Here is a 26,992-nt window from a genome sequence, read left to right on the forward strand (position 1 = left end):
AATCTAAATGTATTCAGGGATGATTTAGAAGTAAAATATGATAGATAGATAGATAGATAGATAGATATAGATAATAGCAGTGTTTTCCATTTGAGAATCATCACAGGTCTGTACTTAACAATCCTGACAGATGTTAAATCCTCCATAAATTAGGGGTGTGTCCCTAAATAGTATTCATAATTGTATTGCCATATTAAAAAAAAAAAGGTTTCTATGCAGACAAAAAACACCTAACTAAGGGGAGAGGACATTTCAATTGAAGTAATGGAATAGACTATTTCTGCTACTAGATATTACTATTTTTTAAATGGGAGAAGTGACCAGGAAAGTTACCCAGGAGGATGTCATTGAAATGTCAATGATTTCTTTTTCAAAAACAGTTCCACAGAATGACTCTCTGATACCACATTGAAATAATGAAAGACCAAACATGTTACTTGTTTCTCAGAAGCTACAGAGAGAATAAAAGTTGAGGCAGAGTGTGAGTAGTATAAAATACAGAATTAACTATGATCTGAAGAATATGGAAAAGTTGAGTTAGCCAACATAATCTTTAAGGAAGCAAGAATGACAGTAAGAGGAATAAATGTTTCAATGAAAATCAGAATCCCAGAGCCTCAACATAATCTGTTCCACTTTTCTTACTTTAATGACAATATTAACTAAAAAATAATTGAACTGTGGGCCGGGCAGTAGCATAGCGGGTTAAGTGCAAGGACCAGCGCATGGACCAGCTTAAGGATCCCAGTTTCAGCCCCCGGCTCCCTACTTGCAAGGGGGTGAAGCAGGTCTGCAGATGCATGTCTTTCTCTCCCCCCTCTGTCTTGCTCTCCTCTCTCGATTTCTCGCTGTCTTATCCAACAACAATGACATCAATAACAACAAAAATAATAATAACAACAACAATTAACAACAAGAGCAACAAAAGGGAAAAAAATAGCTTCCAGGAGCAGTGGATCCATAGTGCAGGCACCGAGCCCCAGCAATAACCCTGGAGGAAAGGAAAGAAAGAAAGAAAAAGAGAAAGGAAGCAAGAAAAATTGAACAAGGTACCATGACAATTTCAAAGAATAAAAGCTTAATTATCTAGATGTTTACCAGGGGTATTTGCATTTGTAGACATTTCTATACAAAAGAATGGAAGATTTTACCTTCATAAGGAGTGACAGCAGCTACTGAACTATTGGGGTGAACTGATGGAACAGTGACTCCTCTGAAGAGAAAAAGGTAGCTGCTGTGCTTCGTCCTTACAGACATTATATTTCTATTTTTCTTAAATCTCTTCAGGAGTTAAAAAAAAAAAGAGAGAGAGAGTAAAAGAAAAAAAGAAAGACAATAATAGATCACTCAGACAGAAGCTATTTCTTCTTTACTTAGGCTTCTCAGTGCCTCACACTGGAAGCTAAGAACAAATAAGAATGAAAAATGAAAGGCATGCAGCAATGCTAGGTCATAAATTTAATTAGGGTGAGATAAGGAAACTGGTAAGATCAATAAAAGAGGACAAAATAGAGAGAGGAGGCTAGAGAAAAGGAAAATGAAGAGGAACGGAAAGGTGAGGAAATATTAAGAGTACACATATAAAAGAAAGTTCTGAGTAATGAAGTGATATTTAAGGTAGTATAGATGAATAAATCAGACTTGTGAGCTACTCAAGAGGCATTGTTGTGGTCCGAATACCTGCTAATTAATTCATAACAAATGAGTTAAGAGTTAATATTTCCTCCCATTTATACTTAAGATACTGACAAGATCATAATGGGTAATCATAAAAACTCAGCTATTCATAAAATGATACTGATACAACAGAGTTGATAGGTGTCATTAATTATACATCTATGATACAGAATAGCTTCATTTGGAAAACTCAAGGTGGGGCTGTTGGTATTAAAGTTCTTCAGGTCCCATGTTACTCAGCTCCTGCATATCTTTACCACATGGCAAACAAATCCCTAAAACTCAATGTCATAGTGTCCAGACCTGTAAGTTCAATGTCACTCAGTAAGTTGCTTTTTTTGTTTTCTTTTAAGCTCTGATTCCTTTGCCACAAACACACACAAAACAGCAGCATGAAATTGAATGTGTCAGTAAAAATCAGTTTTATTACCCATCACTCTTCTTCCTGCCATCTAAAGATGTTAATTTACTTATCTTCAATATCAGGCAACAGCAACAACAGAGTAATATGAAAATTAGAGATCTAGATTTTTGCAGATCTTTTGCAAAGTCCATTGAAACAGAGCAAAGGATGAGGGGAAGGATGAGTTCTCCATTTGATTATTTCTTATATATTCTGGTTTATATTTCCCTCTGGAGACTGACTACCACATCTGATCCAGTATGGGAATAATGGTATAACTCACTGTGACGTATGGTCATAGACCAGATCTGAATTCGTACATATAAATATTAGTGCATTTTATTTATTCAAATGAAAGTACAATTTAAATTCCTGCTCTTTTGGGATATAACATTCAATGTGTCCAATCACTGATGTGTATGAAGTAATTATATATAACAGGTTATGACTAAACATTATTATATAGAATCTGTGTCTGTGCCACTGTCTCTGTGGCAGATGCAGAACTCAAATTATTGCATAGGCATTTCTGACTCAAAATCTGTTTAATATTACAGCATCTATAAGAGTTGAGGATAGGGAGCCAGGCGGCAGCACAGCGGGTTAAGCGTACGTGGCACAAAGCACAAGGACCTGAATAAGGATCCCAGTTTCAGCCCCAGGCTCCCCACCTGCAGGGGAATCGCTTCACAAGCCGTGAACCAGGTCTGCAGGTTTCTATCTTTCTCTCTCCCTCTCTGTCTTCCCCTCGTTTCTTCATTTCTCTCTATCCTATCCAACAACGATGACATCAGTAACAACAACAATAATAACTACAACAATAAAACAAGGGCAACAAAAAGGAATAAATAAATAAATAAATAAATATTAAAAATAAAAAAGAGTTAAGGACAATTACACAAAGGTGAAGTTTATAAACACACCAGAAAACACACACACACACACAAAACAAAAACAATCTCCTTGTCAACTGACAGAACCAATATGTTAAAAGGCAATTATGGTTTTCAAGTAGTTGTTAGATAGTGCATATTATCTGACAGGTGGACTATGTGAAAACCACATTCAACTGAAATTTGTGAAAACTGTAGTCAGTTGACTAAATGAAGAAATAGGAAAGCATATCTGAAAGCACTTGAAAAAACTCACAAAGTATGATAAATAATATAGAAATAAAACTATTTTTAGATTAAATAAATATGTATCTTTACACTATGAGATTTCCCACAACAAGTAGCAAGAATAAAACTGGAGGTGTGTTCCCTAATTTCAAACTATATTACAAAATGATGTTAAGAAAAGAGTATAGTACGGGATGAAAACAGACATAGCAAGCGATAGGATAGAATCAAGAACACAGAAATAAACAAACACATGCATATAAAAATCAATTAACTTATGATGTGGGCAAGAAAATACAATGGGGAAGAGACAGACACTTTAGTAAATAGTTTTGGAAAAAATTAAGAGCTACATCTAAATGAATTAAATTGAGCAGCTGCCTGACACCATACACAAATATTAAATAAAAATACACTGAAGACATGCATGTATCACCTAAAACCATCAAACTCTTAGAAGAAAACAAACATAAGCTGTAAAATCTTTGTCATAAGTTTGGCTAGTGTGTTTTTATATTTTACACCAGAAACAGTTACTTCTTCTATAAAACAAGCTAAGTGTTTGAATAGATTATGTTTTCTTCCAAAAAAGAATATACAGGTGGTCATCAGGCATGTGAAACATATGGGATATAATGTGTAAATCAAAGTCATATAATAAGATTCCCCCACACCTGTGGGAGTGGCTTTTATCAAAAGAGAACATTTTGTTCACTGTTGACAAGAAAATGGGACTCTTTCACATTGCTGGTGGGAATGTAAACTAGAGAAGTTATTGCAAAAAGCAGCATGGAGTTTCCCCTGAAAGTTCAAAATAGACCTACCCTTGTCTTAACAATTCCATTTCTGAATACTTATCTGAAGGAAACAAAAGCAACAGATAGAAAAAAATCGGGGGTGTGGGGAGAATACATACATCCCCAGATTTATTGTCACTTTATTTATACAAGCCTGGGTATAAAGGCAGTCTAAATATCCACTGAGAGATGAGTGTATAAGATAATGTGTTCAGCATATAAAGCTGAATAGGATTCTTCCACAACAAGGAAGGAAATTTTGACATTTGTGATAGCATAAATGAACTTTGAGAGCATTATGCTAACTGAAATAAGTCAGACAGGGAAAGACAAATACAGTGAATACATAATTAAGGTAAAATTTGGAAGCACAGTATGGATATACAGATACGCATTATCTCCTGAAGTTAAATATCAGCTTGTTGGGTGCCAATTAGTGGTACACACAGTTGAGCACACATGTTAACATGCACAAGAACCCAGTTTGAAAATCTCCAGCTACAAGGCAGAAGTTTTATGAGTGGTGAATCAGTGTTATAGGTGCTTCTCTCTGTCTCTCTCTTGCCCTATTTCTCTATGTCTTTGTAAGAATAAGAAAGAAAAAAATGGACAACAAGAGCAATGGAGTTGTTTTGTAGACACTGAGTTCCAGTGGTAACTCTGGTGGGGAAGCCAAAAAAAAAAGCAAGCCAAAATATCTTTTCTGTCTTTAATGTTAACTGAAGAAAATCATTTTAATGTAAAACAATTTATTACTGATGAATGGACATCTGAATTTACATTCTTTATTTTTTATCTTCAGAGGAGGTGTCATAGTTTCATAGGGAACAGAAAGTTTCAAATATTACCTCTTTTGGATATGCCTAAAATGTCTAAATTTACCAATAAATGAACTGTACTCAATGTCAGTCTCACTATATTTAGTTCCATCCTTTTTTTTTTTTTTTTCAGTGAATTCTCAATGTATATATTCTGTTGACAGTGATGATAGAGTCCAATCCATGGTCTCATTTGCCAGACTTTGATTCCCTTTTTATTTTCAAGTTTTCCTTTAGAGGAGCAAGGTTTTAATTCTCTTTTATCAGAAATAAGCCTGTCATTGCAACCAGGTCAGACATAAAACTTTCAAGGCTGGTACACAAATTCCCTACCCTGCATGCAAGCTAAGCTCATTTTTTATTCTATCTTTGATGACACTGAAAGGAAGGTCATCTTGTCTGTCATTTGTCTATCTGTAAACTAAGTGGTCCACAAGGACCAGTCATCTAAATTTTTGCCAAGTATTTTTCAAACATTCCTTAGTCTGTAATTATGGAAGGATAAAAACTTTTTTTTCAACAGAAAGAGAAATATATATTCCTTCCTTTCCAAATAGAACTTTTAAATTTCAATCCAAAGAAGAGATATTTAACAAATTTAGAAAAAACTCAATTGCCAACATACAAATTTTCATGAAATGCCAAGCACACATTTTATGTATATAAAAAATATACAGCTAAATGTTTATTTATTTTCTTTTTCCAGAAAATGAACTAGATTTTAAAACATTCTATTTCTAAAAATGCATTGTATCTATGCATGAAATCTAAGAAGTAGATGCTGGTAAATATAATCAGGCTATATCTATATTATATAGATTGCAGTTGTTTCTCTGTCTCTCACCCTGTCTATCACCCAGTGCCCTCTTGATTTCTGGCTGTCTCTATCTGGTAAATAAATAAAGATAATAAGAATAGAAAAGAAACTACCTTTAAAATAAGAATCAAAGAAAATCAAATGCCATTCTTCTTACTAAATCACTAACCAAATCACACCTCAAGACAAAACTAGATAATAATGTTTCTGATTATCTGGTCATTTTTAATAGAAAATTTCAGATTTTTGAAATTGCTCAATTTTACTTGCAAATTGTCTAATTATAGTATGTATTTTATATACTTGTTCTAATAATTTAAATATTATAGGAATATACACCTAGACTACAAGTAAACCTCATATACACCTAGGACAGGAATATATATATATATAGGATATATAGAGAGAGAATATATAGGAATATACACCTACATTACAAGTAAATCTCATCCCATCTATAATGTCTAATATATATATATATATATATATATATAGAGAGAGAGAGAGAGAGAGAAAGAAAGAAATACAGAGAGACAGAGAGGGGAAATACTACTATATATATAAATATATATAACATATACCATGATACATATTATAAATATGCATAAATATTATATCATTTGTGAATTATGTTATGCAAATAGCCTCTAGTTATTGGGTTGCCTATTTTGTGCTTCTATAATTTTATTTTGATATGCAGAAGCATTTTAATATGATGTATTGTTTGGGCTTCATTTGTCTATGGGGTTGAGTCTCCAAATTCATTTTTTAAGCCAGAATTATAAACTCAAATGACTTCAGAGCCAGAAAGTTAACAAAGTATGTGAAAGAACAGAGTAGGAAAATAGAAATTATGCAATATATACTATTATTACATATCATGACATTTAGTCAAAAAACATTCATAGTTCAAACAAAACGTGCATTCACTTTGCAGATTGGAAGTTCTCTGTCCATGTCTTGATGGAACATACCTAATTTTGATTGTTTAATTTAAAGAGTAGAATTCTCTTTACTAGAGACTAAAACAATCTTTGAGGTGGGAGGTTTGGTTTCTGTTGTATCTATTTTTTTTTAATTCATTTACTCTGTAGGGATGGGGCCTCAAGTATGAGCAGTTCACTACTCCCACCTTTTTCATTCAGAGACGGAAAAAGAGAAGGGAAGACTTCGCAGCACCAGCACTTCTCCCTCGCCTTGGCACCTCCCATAAGGTACCAGAACTTGACCATGGACAGTGTACATGGTAATGCGATTACTCTATGCACATTTATCTGTCCTCCCTATAATACATGTTTTAAAAGTTCTACACACATCTTAATTAACTTTAATTGGCTCTTTAACTTTAACAATTTTATTTATTCCCTTTTGTTGTAGTTATTATTGTTGTTGTTACTGATGTCGTCGTTGTTGGATAGGACAGAAAGAAATGGAGAAAGGAGGGGAAGACAGAGAGGGGAGAGAAAGATAGACACCTGTAGAGCTATTTCACCACCTGTGAAGTGACTCCCCTATAGGTGGGGAGCCTGGGACTTGAACCAGGATCCTTACACCGGCCCTTGCGCTATGTGCGCTTAATCCACTGCACTACCGCCCTACTCCCTCAGCTTTAACAATTTTTACAGTTATGAGGATCTACTTTATCTTACACTTTATCTAGGACTCATTACACGCTGTATTGGGTCTTGCCAATATATTCTATGGAAGGCATTATTTTGCATTTTTCCCAGTCATAAGGGCTACTTTTTTTTTTTTTTTTTTGCCTCCAGGGTTATTGCTGGGCTCAGTGCCTGCACCATGAATCCACTGCTCCTGGAGGCCATTCTTCCCCCTTTTGTTGCCCTTGTTGTAGCCCTGTTGTGGTTATTACTGTTCTGTTGATGTTGTCGTTCGTTGTTGGATAGGACAGAGAGAAATGGAGAGAGGAGGGGAAGACAGAGAGGGGGAGAAAAAGACACCTGCAGACCGGCTTCACCGCCTGTGAAGCGACTCCTCTGAAGGTGGGGAGCCGGGGGCTCCAACCGGGATCCTTACCCAGGTCCTTGCGCTTTGCGCCACGTGCGCTTATCCACTCACACATCAGTGATTGGACACATTGAATGTTATATCCCAAGAAAGCAGGAATTTAAATTGTGCTTTCATTTTAATAAATAAAATGCATTAATATTTATATGTACTAATTCAATCCCCCACAGAACATATACCAGAGTGATGTCTGGTTCTTTCTGTCTCTCCTCCTATCTTCCTCACTAATAAATAAATAAAACATTTTTTAAAAGAAGAGGGAGAAAGAGACACTAATTAGTTATATGCACTTGAGTTTCCTAATAGCCTTTTTTTTTTTTTTGGAGGCTCTTCTCATTGACATATAGTTATATAAATCAATGTATATTATAACTTCCTGCATATAATTTTTGGTATGGGAATTTTTAAAAATTATCTTTATCTATTTATTTGGATAGAGACAGCCAGAAATCTAGAGCAGAGGGAGTGATAGAGAGGGAGAGAAGGAGAGAGACAGAGAGACACCTGCAGCCCTGCTTCACCACTTGTGAAGCTTTCCCTCTGCAGGTGGGGGCCAGGAGCTCAAACCCAGGTCCTTGTGCACTGTAACATGTGCACTCAACCATGTGCACCACTACCTGGCCCCTGGTATGGGAATTTTTAAATTTATTCTAATGCTCTGATGATCTGTTTTCATGTGGGTCACTGCTAAACACTGATATCTCATATACATATGTATGTACTACATAATTCTGTGGCAAAAATAATAATAATCTGGTGGTTTAGTTAAAAAAGATTGGAGTCATTAATAAAGTTATAAGAGCAGTTTCTCCTAGTGAGGGAGAACAGGGGGGAATAGATGAGTCATAAGCTGAAAATGGATTTCCAGGGAGCATTTTCATCTGAACAAGGAGAAAAATAATGAGAAAATGTTTCGGTATGTTATTTGGCCATTGCTTTAATGTTTTCAATGAGTTGAAATTAGTTTATTTTAGCCATTAATGTTACATATGGCCACCAGTCAGTATTTCAATTTGTGATTAGTGACTTGTAAAATAAGAATCTGGGGGTCGGGTGGTAGTTCACCTGGTTGAGTGCACATGTTTCAGTGTACAAGGACCCAGGTTTGAGTTTGATCATTGGTTCTCATTCTGAGCAGTTTTGTCACTGAACAAAAGGGGTCACTGAACAATGCTTAAATGATCAGTTTCATAACTGGGGGTGCAATGAGAAGTTCAACTAGTATTTGTACCTGGGAAGTTGCTAGAACTCCTATAATATACAAGATATTTATGGAACAAACTAACTTATAGAAGTTGAGAAACCAGGATTAGATTATTCATATGAATGATGGAAAAGTAAAAATGGTAAGAGACATTTGGAGAACCACGGAGAGAAGGACACATCCAAAGCAAAGGCATGTCTGCAGTGTGAGACATATGTTTGTGCACGGTGGTTTGTGAGAAGATGAAAGAGACCTTATTTGGACTCAAACAACTTATTGCCCCTAGTTCAAAAAGGAACTGGATTTATGATACAGACTTACAAATGATTCCTAGGGTTAACTATTGTAATGCAAATATAAGGGGGTAAAGGCAAGGAAATTCAAAGGGAAGCATGTTCTGTTTGCTACTTGCTTTTAAACAAAAGTTACTCGTCCTTTACAGAGTTTCCTTGCAAATGGAAGAAAGGTCAAAGTTGTATTTGAGGGACTTCTATGATACAGGAGTTTTTATTTTCCTCATCTGCCTTTCACCAGTCCTCTGCATCTTGATTTTGTTTTTCTTTCAGGTGTGCCAAAAAACAGTCGGTGTTAATTTTTTTTTTATTAGAGGAACAAAGAGAAATTGAGGTAGAAGGGAGAGATAGAGAGGGAGAGAGATAGAGAGATAGAGAGACACCAGCATCACTGTTTATGAAGTTTCCTTCCTGCGAGTTGGGGGTGGGGGCTTGAATCCAAAACTCCGTCCACTGTAATGTGTGGACTCAACCAGGTGCGTGGCCACCATCCAGCCCATTCAGTGTCACCTTGTAACCGATAATCAAGAGAACTCACCATCTATTTCTACATTACAACACGTAGTAGATTATCTCTGCTCTTATTTAATTTAGAACCTCCAAATAATCATCACCTGTACTATATCTCCATACTGGGCAATTTCCTTTAGATAACAGTGTCTACAATACCTGGCATTGGGGATTTTGAAGGAGCTGCAAAATTTAATAGGTTTTGAGACACCTGGCCCCAAGTCAAATTTGATGATTTATATGATTGAGTAGTTTCCGCCACATTGATACAATAACCATGAAAAAGAAGTGATAACTGAACTAAATCTATTTTCTTATTTATTAATTTATTTATGTAATGTTCATTTACTACCCTGTGTATGTTTTAAAGCTACAGGTTCATATTCTTCAAACACTTGTCACCAAGTTACGCCAATCACCGTTTCCAAATTTCTCCACTATAGTCCGTTGGACCCCCTACAACTTGTTTGCTTCAGCAGCCTCTACCACTTTTAGTAGTGTTCAGTCCTGCAATAAGTATCCAAGAGATTGCTTTTGATTGGTGTATCTCTCAATTTCAATGTTATGAAACTTTTAAAAATCAGGACTGAAGAAATTCTAAGGGTGTGTGTGTGAAGTTATAATATATTCTTTCCAAAATAGGCAGGGCTATTTGGACTGTAAACACTTCTACACTCTTTTTTAAAAATTATTTTTAATTTTTTCCCTTTTGTTGCCCTTGTTGTTCATCGTTGTTGTTCTTGTTGTTATTATTGTTGTTATTGCTGTCATTGTTGGATAGGACAAAGAGAAATCGAGAGAGGAGGGGAAGACAGAGAGTAGGAGAGAAAGACAGACACCTGCAGACTTGTTTCATCGCCTGTGAATCAAAGCAAACCCCCTGCAGGTGGGGAGCCTGGAGCTGGAACCAGATCTTAATGCTGGTCAGTGTGCTTTGCGCCATGTGTACTTAACCGGCTGCTCCACCACCAGCTCCCCACTTCTACATTCCTGTGCTCAGTACCTAATAACTTGATAGAAAAACTCCCCCAGAGGGTCGGCTGTAATACAGCAGGTTAAGTGCACATGGCACCAAGCGCAAGGACCCCCAATAAGGATCCCTGTTCTAGCTCCGGCTCCCCACCTGGAAGGGGGTCACTTCACAAGCGGTGAAGCAGATCTGCAGGTGTCTTTCTCTCCCCCTCTGTGTTGCTTTCCTCTCTAGACTTCTCTCTGTCCTATCCAACAACAATGACAGCAATAACTACAATAATAATAACAACAACGACAACAAACAACAAGGGCAACAAAAGGAAAAAAATAGCCTTCAGAAGTAGTGGATTCATAGTGCAGGCACCGAGCCTTAGCAATAACCCTCAAGGAAAAGAAAAAAGAAAAATTCTTCCCCCAAACTATTATCCCCCAAACTAAAACACCTAATGACTAGTAAGTTAATAATAACAAATATACTGAAATACTTCAATTTCCAAATCCCCATGTGTTTTCTTTCTTTCTTTTTTTTAATCTTTATTTATTTATTGGATAGAGATAGCCAGAAATAAAAAAGGAAGAGGGAGGTAGGAGAGAGAAAGACACCTATAGCACTGCTTCACCACTTAAAAACACCACTCGCAAAACTCTCCTCCCCCCCCCCAAGTGGGGACCAGGGACTTGAACCTGTTTCTTTGTGCATTCTAACATGTGCACTTAACCAGGTGCACCACCACCTAACCCCAGGCTCCATATATTTTCAAATTAAGCAAAAATGCACAAAAGAAATGTCATTAAAAAAATCAGTGCACTATATGGATGAGGTGTTAATTTACTGTCTGCATTACCATAAAAATGAGGTGTTAATTAAATAATTCCCTGCTGTGTTTAATGTCAATACTTAATGCTTTCCTAAAATGACAATAAAGGTGATGATAAAACATGGAAAAAGAAAACTAAACTGAGCTTTCTATCACTGTTTCATCTACACAAGGTGTGTCATAGAGATAATTATTCAATCAAAAATAGACCGACTTTCCTCTCTAACAGGAATAGTATGTAAACTTTATCCCTCTAGTAAGTGAATGAACCAACCCACATTCAAGTATATATTTCTTTATTGTAACTTTTGGGACAATATTTCATGTACAAGTAGAAAATGAATTTTCAGAACATTTTTATTTCTGGTGAAATTGATGAAGAAATTATATTAGGGATCTTACATACTTTAGCTTTTTTTTTTTTAACAAATGATGATCTAGAGAATTTACCAGCAGCTCTTTTTTAATCATCTTTTTTACAAATATTTATTTACTTACTGAGCAGAGACAGAATTAGGAAATCACTCTAGCTCAAGCAATCATAAAGATTGTTGGGACCTAATGCTCTTAAATCTAGCACTCTCAGGCCACCCCACTCACCCAGATTGCTAGCAGAGAATCTTATATTTATATTTTTAGTTGGCAGTTTATGTGCAAAAGTGATAGCTACTACTTTATATAAATTATTCTGTATTAGGCATCAAGTTCATTCAAAAATTTCTCCTGTCCTTATATTCCACATTTCTTTTTTAAAAACTTTATTTATTTTCCCTTTTGTTGCCCTTGTTGTTTTATTGTTGTAGTTATCATTGTTGTTATTGATGTCGTCATTGTTGGATAGAACAGAGAGAAATGGAGAGAGGAGGGGAAGACAGGAGGAGAGAAAGACACCTGCAGACCTGCTTCACTGCTCGTGAAGTGACTCCCCTGCAGGTGGGGAGCCGGGGCTTGAACCTAGATCATTATGCTGGTCCTTGTGCTTTGCTCCACATGCACTTAACCTGCTTCACTACAGCCCAATTCCCACATTCCACATTTCTTATCATAGTTTCTTCCATACCATCAACTACCAACACATAAGTAATTTTCTTTTTCATTTCTTATATATTTGCATTTACTAGAATGCCATTTCTGCTAAAGCAAGAATATTGACATATTTTGTTCCACTTTGTATCCCTATACATGAAGTAGGCACTTGATAAATATTTCTTGGATGGTTTCACTATATAAATTAAATCAGCCGCTGTCTAACAGCACAACCACTAAAGTTTTCTCACTAACTTCTTTTTGTATTTACTAAATATAAATACTTAAATGTTTTCCAGTTTCAAATATTTTTTAAATTTATTATTTATTTTTTAAGAGAGAAATTAAGAGAGGAGGGGAAGACAGTGAGGGGGAGAGAAAGACATCTGCAGACCGCTTGCGAAGTAACCCCCCTGGAGATGGGAAGCTGGGGACTCTAATCGAGATCCTTACTTGTGTAGTACTTGAAGAAATGTTAATAAAAGTCAACTGGGTATGAATTGTAATGGGACAACATTCCCTGTAGTATAAACTGTCAGTAATCTAGGCTAATTCAAGTCGTTTTCTGAAAATTTAAAAGAAATCTTCAACCAATGTGTCCTAGAGCTCCACTTCCCCAAAGACCCATCCTTCTAGGGAAAGAGAGAGGCAGACTGGGAGTATGGATCGACCAGTCATCACCCATGTTCAGCAGGGAAGCAATTAACAGAAGCCAGACCTTTTCACCTTCTGCATCCCACAATGACCCTGGGTCCATACTCCCAGAGGGATAGAGAATGGGAAAGCTATCAGGGGAGGGGGTGGGATACAAGATCGGGTGGTGGGAATTGTGTGGAGTTGTATGTCTCTTGTCCTATGGTTTTGGTAATGTCTCCTTTTTTAAATAAATAAATTAAATTAAAAAAATCTTCAAATAATTCACATTGTGCTTTAACTTTCATTACATGCCTCTATACACAGTCTTCTAAATTATGTTCTGTTCAAATTAATACATAAAACTAATCTGAGTAACTTACTGATTGGCTAATTATTGAGGCTGGAAAATATGTTTCTTAAAACAACCAAAGCACTTAGTCCATTCTTTTGTGTACTATAATACATTTTGAATAAATTAATCATTGAGTAAAAAAAGAAATTGAAGATAACTCTGAACTGGCAATCAAAATCAAAATAAAATCTAATCAATATTTTTGCTTTGGTGGTGGGTGTGGTGTGGAATTATACATTGCGATCTTTCAATCTTGTAACATACAATTGATAACAAATTAAAAAACAGAAAATTACAAATAAGGAATATAGATAATGGCCTACAATATAAAGAAGCCAAAAATATATTTTCAAAGGTAGTTTGTCAAGATTGCAATTTATTTTATATTATTTGCTATGATACTTTATATTGTAATTCAAGCACCTAGCTGAAAGTTACATTTGCTTATTGTTACTGTGAGTTAAATAATAAGTAGGATTTTTTACTTTTCTTTTCCAGACATGACTCTAGAAAGAATTCTTAGAAAGATCACCAAATATCCTTTTGATCTTTTATAATAATTTTATTATTATATCATTTTGTCAAAGTCATATTTTCCAAGAAAAGGCTATCGTTATTAATCTAAAGAAAATGAAGCATAAAAAACTTTCAGATTGCTGATGGGATTTCCTTCTAAACTATATATACATGTGTAAAATTTAGAGATTTAAAATAAATAAAAATTTTGCTACATGGGAAGATATGCCTTAACAAATTATATACAAACATCTAATATAGTAACAATATTATGGTTCATAATTAACCAATATAATAGATTTATGGTATAAATATTTTTTAAAATCATGAGGACTTCTTGTTAAAATAATTATAAGTAAAACTTTTTTTCTGGTCACCTAATTATGTGTTATAAAAACTCGGGTGAGTTTTACTTTTAATTCAATGCTGCAAAGAAATAGAAACAATAATGAACTGCTAACCTGGAGATCTCATGAAGTCCAGTGTCTTCCAGAAGACTCTAAGCATCTGAAAACATCTTTTCAGTTTGTTGATATCTCTTTTTTCCCTTAAAAACAAAAATTGTTTTAATATGTTACAGAAAGTTACATTCTCAAAGCAAAGTGGGTATAAGATGTAAATAAAATATGATACAAAGGCAAGTCAGTAGAAATATTGGAATACAAGTATAGTATTAAATAAATATACAATCTCTGTACTGTATTTAAGTTACTGCAGAAAGAATAAGGTGGAGAAGACATAAAGGAACATAAAGGTTATGCAAAAACACTTCATGCCTGAGGCTCAGAGGTCCTAAATTCAACCCTCTGTACCATCATAAGCCACAGCTGAGCAGTGCTATAGTAAAAAAAAAGAAAAAGAAAAAAAAAAAAAACTACCTAGAAACATATAATAAATTTCTTTTTTCTGTTTTTGTTTTTGTTTTCTGATTTTTTTTATTGGGGAATTAATGTTTTACATTCAACAATAAGTACAATAGTTTGTACATGCATAACATTTCCCAGTTTCCCATATAACAATACAACCCCCACTAGGTCCTCTGAATCCTTCTTGGACCTGTATGCCAATTCCAGTTCAGGTTCTACTTGTGTTTTCTTTTCTAATCTTGTTTTTCAACTTCTGCCTGAGAGTGAGATCATCCCATATTCATCCTTCTGTTTCTGACTTATTTCACTTAACATGAATTTTTCAAGGTCCATCCAAGATCGGCTGAAACAGTGAAGTCACCATTTTTTACAGCTGAGTAGTATTCCATTGTGTATATAGACCACAACTTGCTCAGCCACTCATCTGTTGTTGGACACCCGGGTTGCTTCCAGGTTTTGGCTATTACAAATTGTGCTGCCAAGAACATATGTGTACACAGATCATTTTGGATGGATGTGTTGGGTTTCTTAGGATATATCGCCAGGAGAGGAATTGCAGGATCACAGAGTAGTTCCATTTCTAGCCTTCTGAGAGTTCTCCAGACTGTTCTCCACAGAGGTTGGACCAATTGACATTCCCACCAGCAGTGTAGGAGGGTTCCTTTGACCCCACAACCTCTCCAGCATTTGCTGCTGTTACCTTTTCTGATGTATGACATTCTCACAGAAGTGAAGTGGTATCTCATTGTTGTCTTTATTTGCATTTCTCTGACAATCAAAGACTTGGAGCATTTTTTCATGTGTTTCTTGGCCTTTTGGATCTCTTCTGTGGTGAATATTCTGTCCAAGTCCTCCCCCCATTTTTGGATGGGGTTATTTGTTGTCTTGTTGTTGAGTTTGGCTAGCTCTTTATATATGTTGGTTATTAAACTCTTGTCTGATGTATGGTATGTAAAGATCTTCTCCCATTCTGTGAGGGGTCTCTTGATTTGGGTAGTGGTTTCTTTTGCTGTGAAGAAGCTTTTTAATTTGATGTAGTCCCATAGGTTTATACTTGCCTTAGTCTTCTTTGCAACTGGATTCTTTTCATTGAAGATGTCTTTGAAATTTATGCTGCAAAGACTTCTGCCAATATTTTCCTCTAAGTATCTGATAGTTTCTGGTCTAACATCCAAGTCCTTAATCCACTTGGAATTTACTTTTGTATTTGGTGAAATACAGTGGTTCAGTTTCATTCTTCTGCATGTTTCAACCCACTGTTTCCAACACCATTTGTTGAAGAGACTCTGCTTTCCCCATTTAATAGTCTGGGCCCCTTTGTCAAAGATTAGATGTCCATACGTGTGGGGGCTCACTTCTGGGATCTCAATGCTATTCCACTGGTCAGTGTGTCTGTTCATGTTCCAGTACCAAGCAGTTTTGATGAAAATGGCCCTATAATGCAATTTGAGATCTGGGAGTGTGATGCCTCCAGTTCTGTTCTTTTTTCTCAAGATTGTTTTGGCAATTCTAGGTCTTTTCTGGTTCCAGGTAAACATTTGTAGCATTTGTTCTATTTTCCTAAAAAATGTGCTTGGGATCTTGATGGGATAGCATTAAATTTGTAGATGGCTCTGGGTAGTATATTCATTTTGATGATGTTAATTCTACCTACCCATGAACATGGAATATCTTTCCACTTCTTTGTGTCTTTTTCAATTTCTTTGAGTAGTGACTCATAATTTTCAGTATACAAGTCTTTCACTTCTTTGGTTAGGTTTATTCCTAGATATTTTATTGTTTTTGTTGCTATAGTAAAGGAATTGATTTCTGGATTTCAATTTCTTGTAGCTTAGTGTTTGCATAGAGGACTGCCACTGACTTTTGAATGTTAATTTTGTAGCCTGACACATTACTGTATTGCCTGATGATTTCCAAAAGCTTCTTGCTGGATTCCTTACGTTTTTCTGTGTATACTATCATGTCATCTGCAAATAGGGAGAGTTAGACTTCTTCTCTTCCAATCTGTATCCCTTTAATTCCTTGCTCCTGCCTGATTGCTATGGCAAAAACTTCCCACACAACGTTAAATAATAATGGTGATAGTGGGCAGCCCTGTCTAGTACCTGATCTGAGGGGAAATGCTTCCAGTTTTTCACCATTGAGTATGATGTTGGCTATAGGTTTGCTATATATAGACTCCACTATCCTCGGGAATTTTCCATCTATTCCCATTTTTCATAGTGTCTTGATCATAAAGGGATCTTGTATTTTGTCAGAGGCTTTCTCTGCATCTATTGATATGACCATGTGGTTTTTGGTCTTGCTTTTATTGACGTGGTGGATCACGTTGATTGATTTACGTATGTTAAACCAACCTTGCATCTCTGGGATAAACCTCACTTGGTCATGATGAACAATCTTTTTAATAAGCTGCTGTATTTGGTTGGTTAGAATTTTGTTCAATATTTTAGCATCTATATTGATCAGAGATATTGATCTATAGTTTCCTTTTTTGGTTGTGTCCCTGTCTGCTTTTGGTATCAAAGTGATATTGGCTTCATAAAAGCTGGAAAGAAATATTCCAGTGTCTTCAATCTTCTGGAAGACTTTTAAAAGTAGAGGTATTAGTTCTTCTTTGAAGGTTTTGTAGAATTCATTCAAATTTCTAATCAGTCGTACTTTTGCATTCACTAGCTTACTTATATTAATCAATAAATATTACTACAAAGCATTTTATCAATCAGCATTATGCAAAATTTAAACAACTTTTAAAGGTATTCATATTCAAAAGACACAACTCCCAGAAAAATTAAACAAAATGTTGCAATAATATAGTTATGATTATTACAATGATTTTTGTTCTTTTTTATAAAGGAAACATTTCAGAAGTTAACTCAACAATTTATATATTCAGCCTCTAAGATAACATAGTCATAAAGAAAAACAATTTAAACAAAACAAAAATAATTTAAAATTTTTTTTAATTTATTTTTTTGGGAATTAATGTTTTACATTCAACAGTAAATACAATAGTTTGTACATGCATAACATTTCCCAGTTTTCCATATAACAATACAACCCCCACTAGGTCCTCATACTTCCCCTTTTCTATGTCTGTATCTTTCCCTATTGTTTTTGTGTTCTTCATTCTGTTCTTTTTTTAAATATCTTTATTGGGGAATTAATGTTTTACATTCGACAGTGAATACAATAGTTTGTACATGCATAACATTTCTCAGTTTTCAATATAACAGTACAACCCCCACTAGGTCTTCTGTCATCCTTCTTGTATTCCCCCCACCCCAGAGTCTTTTACTTTGGTGCAATTCACCAATTCCAGAAAAATAATAAAAAATTTAAGCTACAATGACATAGTTCAAAACGATTAGTACAATCATTTAAATAGCTGTGATATTGTAACGGAATGGATCTTATTTTCCAAAACTAAAACGTATACAATCACTTTTTTCAAAGAACTTCCTATCTAAAATTAAATTATTATGTCCATGTAAAATTACAATTTTTCCCTAAATATGAGGTAGAGAAATTTGTAAAGTGGGGCCAGGTAGGGGAGCACCTGGTTAAGCACACACATTACAGTGTGCAAGGACATAGGTTCAAGCCCCTGGTCCCCACCTGCAAAGGGAAAGCTTGAGAAATGCTGAAGCAGGTCTGCAGGTGTCTCTCTGTCTCTCTCCCTCTCTATCTCTCACTCCCCTCTCAATTTCTGTCTCTGTTCAATAATAAATAAAATTAAAATATTAAAAATAAATAAATAAAATAGCAAATTCTACTGGGGTATACAGTCAACAATATGTATATACCTTTCCCATATTTGGGAGCTACTCTCTTTCCTGATCCAGCTCTATAGCCCCTTTTCTAGCCATGACAATAACCTGCTTATCAGATGTCAGGCTCAGGAAAAAAAAAACAAACTAGTATAGTCATGGGCCCTTTGGAATACAACTAAAATAGGCCTACTAGCTATCTACAAAACAGAGACCCCCCAAATCTTCATCTGCAATATTCCAGCCTTTAGGCTCATGATTAGTCAATAATGTATTTGGCTTTATATGTTAACTCTTTTTTTAGCTACCAGGTTCCAGATACTACCGTGATGCCAACTGGAATTCCCTAGGCAGATGACTCCACCAATGTGTACTGGAGCCCCTCTTCCCTGGAGTCCCGCTTCCCCAGAACCCAGCCCCACTAGGGAAAGAGAGAGAGCCTGGGAGCATGAATTGACCTGCCAACGCCCATAGTCAGTGGGGAAGCAATTACAGAAGCCAGACCTTCCACCTTCTGCATCCTATAATGACCCTGGGTCCATATTCCCAGAGGGATAAAGAATAGGGAAGCTATCAGGGGAGGGGATGGGATTCGGAGTTCTGGTGGTGGGAATTGTGTAAAGTTGTACCCCTCTTATCCTATGGCTTTTGTCAGTGTTTCCTTTTTATAAATAAAAATTTAAAGAATAAATAAAATAATAAATTGTAAAAATTTTTTTAAAAAGAAACTAGTGAAGCATGATTCATTTTGATTGTTTTCACAATAGCAGACATTAATTATTATTGATCATAGCCAATAGTAATAGGTAATTTAGGGGCTGAGCAGTGGCACACCCAACTCAAGACATACATTATTATGTTTAGTAACTGAGGTTCAAGCCCCTGGGCTCCATCTGCAAGGGACAAGCTTCACAAGCAGTAATGCAGTGCCATGGGTGTTTTTCAGTCTTTCCCTTTCCCTCTTAATTTCTCTCTGTCCTATAAAAAAAGGGAAGAGAAGAAGAAAAAGAAAAGAAAAAAGAAGGAAAAGAAGAAAGAAAAAAGAAATAAAAAAGAAGGAAGGAAGGAAGGAAAGACAAAAGTTAACAATGCTAGGAGTGGTGGATTTATCCTGCAGGCAGTGTGTGAGTCCTAGTGATAACTCAACTAGCAAATACATACATACATACATACATACATACATATATACACACATACTGGCAGTGTAGAAATAGTACAGATGAATTGTATGAATGAAGAAATAATATGACCAAGCAACTTACAGTGATGTTATTCAACAAGCTTAAACATAAAAATAACTTAAAAAAAAAAAAAGTTGTGTCAAAAAGATTGCGTACCCAGGAGCTCTGTCTCCCTGTAAGCTTTCAGTATATCCTGGGATATGGAGTTATATCAAACTCAATTATCAAAGATACTCACCGAAGTAGCACATTAATATCAAGTTGTGCTAGAATTGAATCTATATGGGTCTGAATAAATCCACTTGAAAACACTTGAAATCTTATATTAAACAATTCTCCTTTAAGTGAAGTTTTTATATTTCTTAAAATTGTGTTGAAAACATTACATACTCAACAACAAGACAACAAATAACCCTATCCAAAAATGGGGGGAGGACTTGGACAGAATATTCACCACAGAAGAGATCCAAAAGGCCGAGAAACACATGAAAAAATGCTCCAAGTCTCTGATTGTCAGAGAAATGCAAATCAAGACAACAATGAGATATCACTTCACTCCTGTGAGAATGTCACACATCAGAAAAGGTAACAGCAGCAAATGCTGGAGAGGGTGTGGGGTCAAAGGAACCCTCCTGCACTGCTGGTGGGAATGTCAATTGGTCCAACCTCTGTGGAGAACAGTCTGGAGAACTCTCAGAAGGCTAGAAATGGACCTACCCTATGACCCTGCAATTCCCCTCCTGGGGATATATCCTAAGGAACCCAACACATCCATCCAAAAAGATCTGTGTACATATATGTTCTTGGCAGCACAATTTGTAATAGCCAAAACCTGGAAGCAACCCAGGTGTCCAACAACAGATGAGTGGCTGAGCAAGCTGTGGTATATATACACAATGGAATACTACTCAGCTGTAAAAAATGGTGACTTCACCGTTTTCAGCCGATCTTGGATGGACCTTGAAAAAATCATGTTGAGTGAAATAAGTCAGAAACAGAAGGATGAATATGGGATGATCTCACTCTCAGGCCGAAGTTGAAAAACAAGATTAGAAAAGAAAACACAAGTCGAACCTGAAATGGAATTGGAGTATTACACCAAAGTAAAAGACTCTGGGGTGGGTGGGTGGGTGGGGAGAATACAGGTCCATGAAAAATGATGAATGAAATAGTGGGGGTTGTATTGCTAAATGGGAATCTGGGGAATGTTATGCATGTAAAAAAAAAAGAAGTAGAAACGCAAAGCAGAAATTGACTGAGTTTGGAGTATGGCACCAAAGTAAGAAAGCAGAAATATACTAGAGTTTGCAGTGAGTACCTCCCTAATACTTCCTCTACACTTTTCCAAGCTTTGGGTCCATGATTGCTCAACAATTTGTTTGGCTTTGTATGTTAACTCTCTTTTTAGTCACCAGGTTCCAGGTGTCATCAGGATGCCGGCCAGACTTCCCTGGATTGAAGACACCACCAATGTGTCCTGGAGCTCAGCTTCCCCAGAGACCCATCCTACTAGGGAAAGAGAGAGGCAGACTGGGAGTATGGACCGACCAGTCAACGCCCATGTTCAGCGAGGAAGCAATTACAGAAGCCAGACCTTCTACCTTCTGCAACCCTCAATGACCCTGGGTCCATGCTCCCAGAGGGATAGAGAATGGGAAAGCTATCGGGGGAGGGGGTGGGATATGGAGATTGGGTGGTGGGAATTGTGTGGAGTTGTACCCCTCCTACCCTATGGTTTTGTTAATTAATCCTTTCTTAAATAAAAAATAAATAAATAAAAAAAAATAAAATAAAAAAAAAAGAAAACATTACATAAAGATCACTGAAGAAAGAACGTGTAGCACTCATTTTGAGAAGTATTGCAAAGTATGACTTTCTGTCTTCTCCCCTAACGGTATATAAATATATCCTCAGTGTAAGCCAAGCAATAGGGAAATAACATGATGGTGATGCAAAGAGACTGATGCCTGAGACTTCCAAGTTTCAGGTTCAATTCCCCACACTTCCATAAGCCAGAGCTGAGTAGTGCTCTGGTAAATAACTAAATGCCAATAAGCAAATATACGAATAGCTCTCTATAATATGTTGCTTGAGTAGAGATTGTAAAAATTATTTGTAATTAACATACTGCTATCTCCTGGGCCCCCATTTGTAATTAAACTGATATGAGATAATCAAGCCCTAATTTGAATACTCCCAGCCCAGACTGTAGTCTGTTTTAATACTGCTTAAGAAGATCCCAGTCTTAGGAGTGGGCTTAGCAGTGACGGGTGACATTTGGGATGGAGTTGTACATAAACATAACCTGATTCTATTTATTTGTACTGAACATTACTTTTTTTTTTTCCTCCAGGGTTATCACGGGGACTTGGTGCCTGCATTTTGAATCCTCTGCTCCTGATGTAAATTCTTTATTGGATAGGACAGAGAGAAATTGAGGCAGGGGGAGGTGGAGAGGGAAAGAGACAGAGAAATACCTGCAGACCAGCTTCACTGCTTGTGAAGTGACTCCCTGCAAGTAGGGAGCCAGGAGCTTGAACTGGGATCCTTGAGCAGGTCCTTCTGTTTGGTACTATGCATTTAACCCCATGCCCCATCACCTACCATTCAGCCCCACTTTTTTTTTCAAGTACAATCTGTCACTTGCTTTTTCTTTTACTTTCTTTTTTCTTTCTTTCCTTCTTTTTTCTTTTCTTTTTCTTTTTTTTTTTTTTACAACTTATCAAACCAAATGGGAGCGTAGGGAAGCTGTGGGTTTTGCTTTATAAATGAGGAATTCTTGGCATCTGTATGTTGGCTAGTGCTTTTTGTTTGCTTTGCCTATCTAGAACTTGTGGGTTAGATCTTACATGCCAATTATACATATTAAACTTATAACCAAAAATTATATATATAATAAACTTATAACCAAAAAAAACCACATGAAAACCTGCCATTTGTTCTAAATATCGTAATTTTTAATTATATATATTGAATTCTGAGTTACTAATAGATTCAAAAGTCATTAAACTATGTACCGAGTTTTAAGAGTGATTTTCCCAGGCCCCATGATCACACTCATTATCATGCACAGGGGACCCAGGCTCAGGCACTCGCTGCCTACCTGCAATGGTGGAGAGAGGGGTTTTATGGACTGTGAAACCGTCCAGCAGATCTCTCTGTCTCTCTCTATCTCTCTCTCCATCTCCCCCATTCTCAGTTTGAAAAAAAAAAAAGGCACCGGGAGTGATGGATTCAGTGCCAGCACCAAACCTCAGCAATAACTCTGATGGAGAAAAATAAAAAATAAAAAAGTAATTTTACTTATGCTGACAAAATTATAGGACTAAGCTGTACATTTCATAACTCTCTAATACAAAATTATTTTTCCCTATGGATCTGTACCAATTAAGAGAGACCCTGATTGTATCCAATAAAATTAACATCTTAAAACCTATTAGTCTATTTAGTGGTCCGGGAGGTGGCGCAGAGGTGAAGCACTGGACTCTCAAGCGTGAGGTCCCAAGTTCAATCCCCGGCAGCACATGTGCCAGAGTGATGTCTGGTTCTTTCTCTCTCTCCTATCTTTCTCATAAATAAATAAAATCTTTAAAAAAAAAAAAAAAAAAAAAAAAAAAACCTATTAGTCTATTTAAAGTCACATGTCATGTTTTAAGTGACAATAATCATTTGATCTACTAATCAATTAAAAAATAATTAGCATGCTAATTAAATGTAAACTTATTAAGAGAATTAAATAGATTTTTTATAACACTAAACATTGTAACCAATGATAAAAAAAAGTTTGTAAAGCTTGCTACTGTGATTACCATTAAGCATTAAAGAGAAATATAGGTTACAGTTTTTGCCATCAGGTAACATAAAATGAGTAAACTATAAATTTTAATCATTTGCAAATTCTAGTTGCAAAACTGAATATTAAAAAGCAAAAGCTAAATTGCATAAGATACTGCTTAGACTGTTTATCCATTTTTATTCCATTCATTATTTGTTCATCAAAACATCTATCACATATCAAAGAAAATTTTAAATGTATATTACTTTATTAAAATCTATAAACTACTTAGTCAAGTTTGCTTCTTGATATTTCTCTTGCATCTTCTGGGTTTTTTTTGCATATTTTAAAAAATCTAAGCCAATTGTATGATACGTCTCATGTAACCTTTAGCTTAGTATAACATTTAATTTTAGAATTGGTTAATGAGCACCTTAATCATTTATATTAATAATTAATTGATTAATCAATTACATTACTAAGTTAAAAAGTTTTTAAGATGTGTGTAAGTATATAAAAATATATATGTATATTTTATATACTTACACACATCTTATATACATATCCTATCCATTGGGCTCCCAACCAAAGGTTTGATTGTCTTAGAAACAGCAAGTAGAGAGCCAGGTGAAATAATTCACTTAGATTAATGTGTTGCTTGCCATGTGAGTGACCCAGGCCCCCTGCCTGGCTCTCGCCATACTGTTGGAAGCATTGATGCCACAGTAGTGTCTCCATATACCCCCTTCTCTCTTCTTTGCCTCTGTCTCTATCTATAAAGAAAACTGTAAAGTAATGTTTCCCGAGAATATAAAAACATGATTTAAAAATCACTGTGTTCTCAGCTAAAGCAGTCCTAAGAGGGAAGTTCATAGCTATACAAGCACACATTAGGAAACAAGAAAAGGCACAAATAAACAGCCTGATTGCACATCTCAAAGACCTAGAAGAAGAACAACAAAGGAATCCTAAAGCAACCAGAAGGACAGAAATTACTAAAGTTAGGGCAGAAATAAATAACATTGAGAATAGGAAAACCATACAAAAGATCAATGAAAGTAAATATTGGTTCTTCGAAAGAGTAAACAAAATCGACAAACCTTTAGCCAGACTCACAAAACAAAAAAGGGAGAAGACCCAAATAAATCGGATAGTAAATGAAAGAGGAGAAATCACAACAGACACTGCAGAAATTCAACATATCATGCGAGGCTTCTATGAACAACTATATGCCACCAAGCTAGAGAACCTGGAAGAAATGAATGATTTCCTAGATACCTACCAACTTCCACAACTAAGTAAAGAGGAAGTGGATAACATGAACAGGCCCATCACAGCTAATGAAATTGAAACAGTTATCAAAAATCTTCCCAAAAATAAAAGTCCTGGACCAGATGGTTTTACAAATGAATTCTACAAAACTTTCAAAGAAGAACTAATACCTCTACTTTTAAAAGTCTTCCAGAAGATTGAAGACACTGGAATACTCCCTGCCAGCTTCTATGAAGCCAACATCACCCTGATACCAAAAGCAGACAGGGACACAACCAGAAAAGAAAACTACAGACCAATATCTCTGATGAACATAGATGCGAAAAAATTGAACAAAATTCTAGCCAACCGGATACAGCAGTATATCAAAAAAATTGTTCATCATGACCAAGTGGGGTTTATCCCAGGCATGCAAGGTTGGTTTAATATACGTAAGTCAATCAATGTGATCCACCACATCAACAAAAGCAAGACCAAAAACCACATGGTCATATCAATAGATGCAGAGAAAGCCTTTGACAAAATACAACATCCCTTTATGATCAAAACACTACAAAAAATAGGAACAGATGGAAAATTCCTGAAGATAGTGGAGTCTATATATAGCAAACCTACAGCCAACATCATACTCAATGGTGAAAAACTGGAAGCATTTCCCCTCAGATCAGGTACTAGACAGGGCTGCCCACTATCACCATTACTATTCAACATAGTGTTGGAAGTTCTTGCCATAGCAATCAGGCAGGAGCAAGGAATTAAAGGCATACAGATTGGAAGAGAAGAAGTCAAACTCTCCTTATTTGCAGATGACATGATAGTATACATGGAAAAACCTAAGGAATCCAGCAAGAAGCTTTTGGAAATCATCAGGCAATACAGTAATGTGTCAGGCTATAAAATTAACATTCAAAAGTCAGTGGCATTCCTCTATGCAAACACTAAGTTAGAAGAAATTGAAATCCAGAAATCAGTTCCTTTTTCTATAGCAACAAAAACTATAAAATATCTAGGAATAAACCTAACCAAAGAAGTGAAAGACTTGTATACTGAAAATTATGAGTCACTACTCAAAGAAATTGAAAAAGATACAAAGAAGTGGAAAGATATTCCATGTTCATGGGTTGGAAGAATTAACATCATCAAAATGAATATATTACCCAGAGCCATCTACAAATTTAATGCTATCCCCATCAAGATCCCAAGCACATTTTTTAGGAGAATAGAACAAATGCTACAAATGTTTATCTGGAACCAGAAAAGACCTAGAATTGCCAAAACGATCTTGAGAAAAAAAGAACAGAACCGGAGGCATCACACTGCCAGATCTCAAACTGTATTATAGGGCCATTGTCATCAAAACTGCTTGGTACTGGAACATGAACAGACACACTGACCAGTGGAATAGAATTGAGAGCCCAGAAATGAGGCCCCACACGTATGGACATCTAATCTTTGACAAAGGGGCCCAGACTATTATATGGGGGAAGCAGAGTCTCTTCAACAAATGGTGTTGGAAACAGTGGGTTGAAACATGCAGAAGAATGAAACTGAATCACTGTATTTCACCAAATACAAAAGTAAATTCCAAGTGGATCAAGGACTTGGATGTTAGACCAGAAACTATCAGATACTTAGAGGAAAATATTGGCAGAACTTTTTTCCGCATAAATTTTAAAGACATTTTCAATGAAACGAATCCAATTACAAGGAAGACTAAGGCAAGTATAAACCTATGGGACTACATCAAATTAAAAAGCTTCACAGCAAAAGAAACCACTACCCAAATCAAGAAACCCCTCACAGAATGGGAGAAGATCTTACATGCCATACATCAGATAAGAGTTTAATAACCAACATATATAAAGAGCTTGCCAGACTCAACAACAAGACAACAAATAACCCCATCCAAAAATGGGGGGAGGACTTGGACAGAATATTCACCACAGAAGAGATCCAAAAGGCCGAGAAACACATGAAAAAATGCTCCAAGTCTCTGATTGTCAGAGAAATGCAAATCAAGACAACAATGAGATATCACTTCACTCCTGTGAGAATGTCACACATCAGAAAAGGTAACAGCAGCAAATGCTGGAGAGGGTGTGGGGTCAAAGGAACCCTCCTGCACTGCTAGTGGGAATGTCAA

At 35.9% G+C, this 26,992-nt stretch overlaps 1 protein-coding gene across 1 annotated transcript in view; it reads right to left on the minus strand.

Moving 5' to 3' along the window:
- CSRNP3 (cysteine and serine rich nuclear protein 3) overlaps positions 1–26,992 on the minus strand; it is a 219,154-nt gene that overhangs the window by 162,777 nt on the left and 29,385 nt on the right. Inside the window, exon 2 of the mRNA XM_016195315.2 lies at positions 14,447–14,532. Coding sequence (XP_016050801.1) covers positions 14,447–14,492 — 46 coding nt within the window. The 5' untranslated portion in view covers positions 14,493–14,532. The remainder of the gene's footprint in view (positions 1–14,446; positions 14,533–26,992) is intronic.

This window comes from Erinaceus europaeus, chromosome 18 (assembly GCF_950295315.1).
Source record: "Erinaceus europaeus chromosome 18, mEriEur2.1, whole genome shotgun sequence".
Classification (NCBI taxonomy): domain Eukaryota; kingdom Metazoa; phylum Chordata; class Mammalia; order Eulipotyphla; family Erinaceidae; genus Erinaceus; species Erinaceus europaeus.